At 60.5% G+C, this 7,895-nt stretch overlaps 1 protein-coding gene across 1 annotated transcript in view; it reads right to left on the bottom strand.

Moving 5' to 3' along the window:
- Positions 1-84: 84 nt before the first annotated feature.
- The window catches only part of STAB1 (stabilin 1), a gene marked incomplete at its 3' end in the record, with an annotated part of 53,138 nt that continues 45,327 nt past the window's right edge, over positions 85-7,895 (bottom strand). The window contains exons 54-70 of the mRNA XM_083869272.1: positions 7,531-7,677; positions 7,309-7,374; positions 6,571-6,796; positions 5,827-5,976; positions 5,142-5,246; positions 4,598-4,705; positions 4,247-4,440; positions 3,481-3,625; positions 2,956-3,089; positions 2,477-2,642; positions 2,154-2,260; positions 1,835-1,954; positions 1,321-1,473; positions 1,086-1,202; positions 742-888; positions 407-565; positions 85-135 (exon numbers count right to left, since the gene is read on the bottom strand). Of these exons, the coding sequence (XP_083725398.1) occupies positions 85-135; positions 407-565; positions 742-888; positions 1,086-1,202; positions 1,321-1,473; positions 1,835-1,954; positions 2,154-2,260; positions 2,477-2,642; positions 2,956-3,089; positions 3,481-3,625; positions 4,247-4,440; positions 4,598-4,705; positions 5,142-5,246; positions 5,827-5,976; positions 6,571-6,796; positions 7,309-7,374; positions 7,531-7,677 (2,295 nt within the window). The remainder of the gene's footprint in view (positions 136-406; positions 566-741; positions 889-1,085; positions 1,203-1,320; positions 1,474-1,834; positions 1,955-2,153; positions 2,261-2,476; positions 2,643-2,955; positions 3,090-3,480; positions 3,626-4,246; positions 4,441-4,597; positions 4,706-5,141; positions 5,247-5,826; positions 5,977-6,570; positions 6,797-7,308; positions 7,375-7,530; positions 7,678-7,895) is intronic.

Below are 7,895 nucleotides of genomic sequence, written 5' to 3'. Positions count from 1 at the left end.
CGCGGGCACAGCCGGTGGCGCTGAGCTGTTTATTTCCCGGCGGTGCGGAGCGGTGCGGTGCGGAGCGCTCGGGGCCGCGCGGGGTCACTGCGGGAACGCGCCGGAGTCGAGGCCGGCGTCCGCCAGGGGCGGGTCCTGCGGGGAGAGAGGGGCGTGAGCGGGGCTGGGCGGAGGGAGGGCGGGGCGAGGGGAGGGAGGGCGGGGCGAGGGGAGGGAGGGCGGGGCGAAGGGAGGGAGGGCGGGGCGAGGGGAGGGAGGGCGGGGCGAGGGGAGGGAGGGAGGGCGGGGCGAGGGGAGGGAGAGAGGGCGGGGCGAAGGGAGGGAGGGCGGGGCGAGGGGAGGGAGGGCGGGGCGAGGGGAGGGAGGGAGGGCGGGGCGAAGGGAGGGAGGGCGGGGCAGGGCTCACGTGCAGCAGCTCGTAGTCGGGGGCGTGGCCGCCGTACAGCGGGTTGGGGATGGCCACGAGCGGGCGCTGTGGGCGGAGCCTGGCGGCGCGCGTGCCCGCGCGCTCCGGCCGGGGCCCCGCCTCCTCCTCCTCGTGCTCCTCGTCCCCGCGGAGATCGGCCTGTAACGGGAGCGGCGGGTGCGCGGGGCTCTGGGCACGGGCTCCCCCTGCCGTGCCGCCCCCTCGCACGCAGCCGCCCGGACCCCGCACCCCGCACGCGCCCCGGCCGATCCGTCCGCCCCCCCGGCTCCATCCACCGCCCGCGCCCCCCGTCCTGCTCCCCGGCTCGCCCGTACCTGGTAGTACCCGAACTGTCCCTGCTGCCGCCGCCTCTTCACGCAATAGTAGGCGGCGCCGGCGCCCGCAGCCAGTACCATCGCGAAGGACAGCGCGGACAAGGTCCCCGCGGCCACGGAGGCCGAGCCCTGCACCGCGCCGTTCACCTGTGCCCAAAACGGCGGCCCCGTCACGGCCCTGCCCCGGCACAGCCACGGCACCGCCCCTGCTGCTGCTCCCCAGTGCGACCGTGGGCAGCCCTCCCGAAAGGAGCCGTGCCAGAGGGCAGAGGACAAGGCCAGTGCTTGGGATGACTCTGTCACATCATCCTCTGATGCCAGCCCTGTTCGGGCCCCAGACTCACCTGGCCAAGGTGAACAACGGGCGGGATCCTCAGGGGCTCTGCTATCACATGAATAATGCCATTGAAAGCTATGATGTCCCACTCCACAATCATCGTGTCATTGATCCCCTTAGCGTCCTACAGCACAGGACACAGATGATGTCACCTGCCCAGAAAGGCTCCCCATCATTCCCTATTTCAAGAGATGTGGTGAAAACTTGTGGGTTTTTTTGCCCTCTGCCAAGGCTAAACCTACTGAGTGCTCTGTACTGTTGCTTGCTGAGAGGTCTGATACATGGAGGTCATATCCTGACTGGGATGGGATGATGGTGCCCGTTGTGAGGTTGGAGCTGAAGAGGATGACATTGCTGGATGACACATGGAGCTTCAGTTCTTCTCCTGTCAGTGTCTGAATAAGCACCAGTGCACAGGGGTGAGAAATGGATGAGCTGGTCTGTCCCTTTCCTTGCTGCTGTGCAGCCCCCCATCCAAGCCCAGACTCTCTCCATGGCCACAGATAACTTCATTCACAGATAACATGGCACAGAATGACTGTGCAGAGCAGAGGGAATTTGCCACCCTTAGGAGTGTCAAAGCTCAGCTGGAGAAGGCTCTGAGCATCTTAACCTAAATGACTCTTCTGAGCCAGTCCACAGGTCCTCTCTGACCCACATTCCTCCTCCTTCCCCAGACTATTTCACACCATCATGTCAGCTTTGGTGACACTTGCTCTCCTCTGGGGCTCTGACAGTTCATCCCTGCTTGCTTACCTCATTGTCTGCAAAACCAGAATTCAGAGGAGCAAAGAGAGTTTTGGGAGCAGAGACATCAGACAAATACATGAAAAAATCCAGTCCTTCTTCCGTGTCATTGGCAAAATCGAGCAACATCTGGAAGAGATGGGAGATCTTCCCCATCAGCTGGGACATTGCTGGCAGCACAATGCCATCACCTTCCCCAGCCCAGGAACCCCCCAGCCCTGGAAAGAAACCCACCCTCTGTGTCTGTAGCCTCTACCTTGCACACAGACCAAACCCCAACTTCTCCCTGTTCCAGCTGCTCCTGCAGAACCAGAAGAGTGTCGCTTACAGAATAGAAGGTGGAGAAGCGGTCCTGGTCAGCCAGCACGTCGGGCAGTTTCCCACTGCACCAGTACCCATCTCCCACAAACCCATCACGGCAGGTGCAGGTCACATCTGCAAAGGAACGCCAGGGTGTGATGGGACTCACCAGTGCTGGCTGGATCAACCAGCTTTTGATTTCTGGATACCTTCATCATCTGGACACAGGTGTGGAGAGAAGGGGTGTGCCCGCCTGCCCTCATGCTCCAGGGCAGTTCCCTGCCTTGCTGCCCTGACACAGCTCTTGTGCCCAACAGGGCTGTCCCCGGGAAAAGTGCTGGCACTACTCACCCTTCTCCTGATAGCAGAATGCATCCCAGGTCTCGCTCAGGTTGCTTCGGGAGCCATAGTCCACAATGCCCACATGGCTGGACCCACAGCTGGGGTTGGGGTAGGCTGTGGGGTATCCAGCTGTGCCATTGTCCAGCCAACCCACCAGGCACAGATGGAATCCCATCTAGAAAATCAATTATTGGATTAAAAATAGCTCTGTCCCAGGTTTTCCACCCCCGTGAATATTCCCATCCATTGGTTGTGCCTCATCCAACCTACCCCCAACACTCAAGGTTTGGGCACGGTCACAAGTCCCGTCCCAATGTGACTGGCAAGACCCACCAACCCTCCTGTTTCATGGATGTAGATGGAGCAACTGGGGCCTGAGGGGATGAGAGGTGACCCACCCACATGTCATCCCTGGGCTGGCCCAGGCCCTGGGAAATGCATGGCCTGTCCCAGCCCCATGAAGGGACAGAGCCACCCCCTGCCCTGACCTGCTGTGCTGCTCCCAGCTGCTGGAATGTGGCCAGGGAAGCGCCTTCTGCAGCACAGGCTGCCTGAGCCTGCTCATAAGTGAAGTCATACTTTTTTCGGGGTGACTGTAGGTGAAACACACCCATGGTCTTATCTGCAAAACCAAAGCCCAGGAGCATCAGTACAGGACACACTGAGCCACCTCCCTGGGCAGCTGTGTGGCTCCCTGTGTGACTGTGGGCAGCGCTGCCCAGGAGGGTGGGATGTGGACAGGGCACAAGTGAGGGAGAGGCTTCCTCTGCGCTTCTCTCCTTCCACACGGGAGCCACTGCCACCAGAGCTCATCTCATGTCACACGGGAGCAGACTAGGATGGCTCGTGTAGGGAAAAGGGAAATGTGAAAACCACACAGGCTACAGAAGTGAATCCCTGTCCCCTTGGCCATCCCAACCTCCAGTTCTCCCGAGGGGAGCTCCAGGCCAAAGATGAAGGACGAGGGAATGTTGTCTCTCGGTGGAATATCACCCCTGACCCTGCACACTCACCGTGGAAGTGCAGGTCAGTGCAGAGGGCCTCCCGATGGCACTGCCCGTTGTCCTGCAGGCACCGGTCTGTGGGGGGCACCACCTGCTCCAGGCACTGGATCCCGTCACCGACATAGCCCTGCTTGCACTCGCAGCGCCGCTCGTTCTGCAGCACAGGGGGAGGGAGGGAGGGAGGGAGGGAGGAGGGCGACTGTGTGAGTGCAAACACACAGATGCCACCTGGGGATCCTCGCATCCCTGTGGAGGTGGGGAGGAACCTTCAGAACGCTCCTCGAGCCTGCTGGGGCTGCGGCAGAGCTGTGAAAAACCAGATGACCTGTTCTACCCTCACACCCAGGTAATGCCACGTCGAGTCCTTGGCATGTGCCATTTGTTTGAGCTGAGCTTTACGGTATGTGGCTCCTGACTCTTGCACCACACCCTGCTCCCAGGCCCATCTTCTGGCCTGTGGTGATCAACTTTTGTTCTTTTGCAAAAACGGCCAGCATTGTCCCTGAAGGGCCATCCAGGAGCCCTCAAAACAGCCCAGGAATGACACAGCTGACACGGGTTTTGCTCCTTAGAAAGAGCAATGGGGGGAAAACGGCCTCAGCATAACATCCCCAGAACCATCACAGCAGCACAGCCCCTGCCTGGTGGTGACACCCGCGGGATGAGCGCAGCACCGGAGAGGAGGGGCAGGTACTGCAGCAGGGGGGACACTGTGACACGGCTGTCCCAGGGCACCCAGCTGGGCCATGTCCCCGGCCCCGGGGGCCGCGCTCACCGGGCCGGTGCTGATGCAGAGGGCGTGTTCGTTGCAGTCCCCGTTCCTGCCGTCGGCGCAGCGGTCGATGGGCTCGCAGATGTAGCCGTCCCCGCTGTAGCCGGGGCCGCAGGCGCAGGACACGTTCACGCCCGTCTGTGAGCACTGTGCGTGCCCGGCACAGCCCCCGTTGTTCTCGCTGCACATGTCGATCACTGCGGGAGGGAAGTCCTGGGTTAACCGAACCTTCTCAAGAGGTGTCCTGGGGGTCAGCCCGGCTGTCCTGCCGGTTGTCACCTCAACACGGCCACCGGCAGATGGTCCCCGGCTGCCCGGTTCCCCCCCAGCCCAGCCTGGGTGGGCGCTCCGTACCTGAGCAGGTCCTCCCGTCCCCCTCGTAGTGCAGGTCGCACTCGCAGAGGTTGCCGGCGCGGCAGGCGGCCTGGGCGTGGCACGGGGGATGGCAGGTGGGTGTCACCGCTGAAACCAGAGCACACCCGGCTCACGGTGACCGCAGGGCTGTGACACGGGCACGGCTGCCACCGCCACCCTCTGCCCCAGGCCACCTCTCTCCTCCCCCCCGTTCTCTTCTGCAGGTGCCTTGCCCAAAGACTCCATCAAATACACCTCAGATCTTCACCTCGGCCTCAAGCCCTTCTTGGAGCGCCTCTGAGCCCAGGGACTCGTTCATGATCCAGTAGAGCTTTTCTCTTCCACCCCTTCCTCACCACCTCAACCCTTGTGAAATTCAACAGCATGTGGCAGATCTCGGGGTGAGCCTCACGACTGAGAGCTCCTTTTTGGAGATATTTCTGAACAGCTGCTTGAACTACCCGGCTCCTGGGAAAGCAGCCGTGTGGCAGCAGGTCCCAGGGAATAGCAGGTGGGCCCCAGGGCACAGCTGAGCATCCCTCACCCAGTCTGATCTCACAGTGCTCCCCAGTCCAGCCCTGGGCGCAGAAGCAGAAGCCGTCCCCGTGCAGGCCTGCATTGCACACGCCGTTCTCAGTACAGTTGCACTCTGTGAGGAATGAGCAAACACAGCATTTATGCCTTGGTGGAAAGGCCCTGGGACAGCCATGTGGCAGAAATGTGGCATTGTGGGCAGGTGTGAAGGTGGGCACGGGATCCTGACACATCCCTTCCTGCCAGTGCTGGCCCCCTGTCACACACACCCTTCACAGAGGAAGAGAAGCCTCTGCACCCACAATACCCCATCACTCTTCTCCCTTGCACACTTCTGGAATGTGTTTCTCACTCTGAAACATTCCTAGAGACCCCGTGGGGCCCAGTTTGGGATAGGAGGATGGAGGACTCTCTTTTCCCTCCCTTTACTTTGATCTCACATGGGGACAGATCCCTGCTGAGCACGTCCCAGGTGATGCTCTTTCTGTACAGGGTCCATCACAACTCCTGTGTCCCCCAGCTCAGAGTGCAGTGAAATATTTTCTCCCAAACCGGGTCTCTCAGCTGTGCCCGACAAACGAGGAGGGCTCTTTGACCCCGTGGCTTTATCAGCTGGGCTGCAAGGGGGCCAGGCCAGCGCCTCTCCTGCCGCCCGCGGTGCCGCAGCCCTGCAGAGCCCCGCCCGGCCGCGGTACCTCGGCACTCCGGGCCGTATCTGCCGGGCGCGCAGAGCTCGCAGCCCGTCCCGATGAACTCCTGGCTGCAGTTGCAGATCCCCGAGCCGCTGATTTTGTCATCGCAGGTCCCACGGTTGTTGCAGGGCGCCTCCAGCCCTCCTGGGCACACTGCAAATGGGGCACCTTAGTGAGGCTCTGGTGACAAGGGGACCCTGTGCTGGACGGGGGCCACCCACTGCCCCCCACAGACCCCACAGACGCCCCTGAGCTCACGGGGTGCTCGGACCACAGACAGCTCAGCAATCTGGGGACTGGGTGCTGAGGACATCCCATGACGGGAAAACTTAGGAGTAGGGGCAAGAGGGACAAATTTGGCACAGCTTCTAGCCTGGGAAGAAGCCCTGCTGTGATGTGCTGGGTCTGTGCTGTCCTGCCCTACACTAACAGCAGACTCACCCAAGGACGTGAAAGCTGCCCATGGCACAGAGGGCAGAGGAATGGCTGAGCCTTGACAACATCTAGAGGTGAGTGACATGTCTGAGAGCCACCCCCAGCAGCCCAGTGCCCAGGCTCTTCACAGAGACAAGATTTCTCCAAGGAAAGGGAAGGGAACTCCCTGTTGTAGTCCCAGGATACTTCTCCCTGCCCTCTCCACAGGCTGGGGCTCCCTGCCCACCCTTCTCCAGGGAAGCACACTCATAGATGGAGGATGTGCTGAACCAGTAATGTCATCTGCCCGCAGGGGACAGGGCGTGCCCTTACCCCGACAGTCCCGGCCGTAGTGGTTGGCACAGCACTGCGGGACCCACTGGCTGGAAAAGCAGCTCCTCCTGCAGCCTCGTCTCAGAGGCCCCCTGGAATAGAAGTGTCTCCTAAGGGGGCCCCACGAGGACTGCTCCCAGGCCGGCCGCAGCAGGGAGTTGCGGTGGAGCAGGAAGGTGTTCCTCAGCAGCTGATTTCCATAATAATAGCAGCGCTTGATTTCCCCCTGTGAGGAAACAGGCGAAACACAGAGTTTGCCACGCTGGTCACTGACAAGTCACCTTGACTTTCCTTGTGCCACTCATTCAGTTTTTTGACAAGTAAGAGAGGCTTCCTAACGTGTGCTGGGGCTGGTGACAATAGGGCCCCAGAGGAACCTCAGGGACATGCCAGAGGCCAGAGTGAGAGTGGGGTACAGCCACTGCCTCCCACAGCTGCTCACCGTGGGATCCCTGAGCCACTCCCAGGCTGAGCTCTTTTGCTATAAAGCACCCAGACCACCCCTAGTGCTGTTGGAGTGTTGGAGGGACCCCTATGCCACTGTCACCCACCAAGCAAAGAGCCCATATTTTTCAGCCCAGCTCCTGCATGGCTCGGCAAGTCATGGACTCTGTGACTGAGCCAAGGGCTTGCCACATGGGGGTGGGCCTTCATTTTGCTGCTAAAACATGAAGGGCACATGGGTGTTGCCATCAGTCCCCTAAAAAGTCTCCCTGGTGACAAAGCTGTGAGCTTTACCCCTTGAACAGAGCCAGCAGGGCAGGGTGGCTCGAAGCCACAGAGTCCGCAGCTCCCTGGAGATGCCTGTGGAGGGGAGAAAGAAACCTCACAACAACTCAATCTGTGCTGCTGCCTCTCTTGGCTGCTGAGAGCTTTGCCAAGGAAGAGCAGCAAGCCCTCCAGACATCCCTTTTCCCAGGCACAGGGTTGCACGGGTGGCCCAGACCACAGGTGCTTTACCTGCAGCTCAAGCAAGGTGAACTCATCACACCGAGATCCCAGATCTGGTGGCTCCAACAGTCTGTCAATGCCATAAGCAATGCCCCCGTTGAATTCCATGTGCCTCTGGATGATGGTGGCCTCACCATTCCCCACCAGAATCTCTCCCTAACAGAGGAAGAAAACAACTTGTGATTCTGGCACATCCTATATCCTGGCTGTACCACCCAAAAGTTGCTTGGTTTTGGCTGCCATGGCTTCTTAATCACCCCAAGAACTCCAAAATCTCTATGCAAATGTCCTTGATCATCCTTCCCACTTGAACACTTTTCACAGCCACCTGTCCTAAGGGTGGCCTCTGTCCATGCAGCATGTGCTCTCTAAAG

Source organism: Zosterops lateralis, assembly GCF_965231275.1.
Source record: "Zosterops lateralis genome assembly, chromosome: 11".
Classification (NCBI taxonomy): Eukaryota; Metazoa; Chordata; class Aves; order Passeriformes; family Zosteropidae; genus Zosterops; species Zosterops lateralis.
This window is presented reverse-complemented; position numbering and strand designations above follow the sequence as displayed.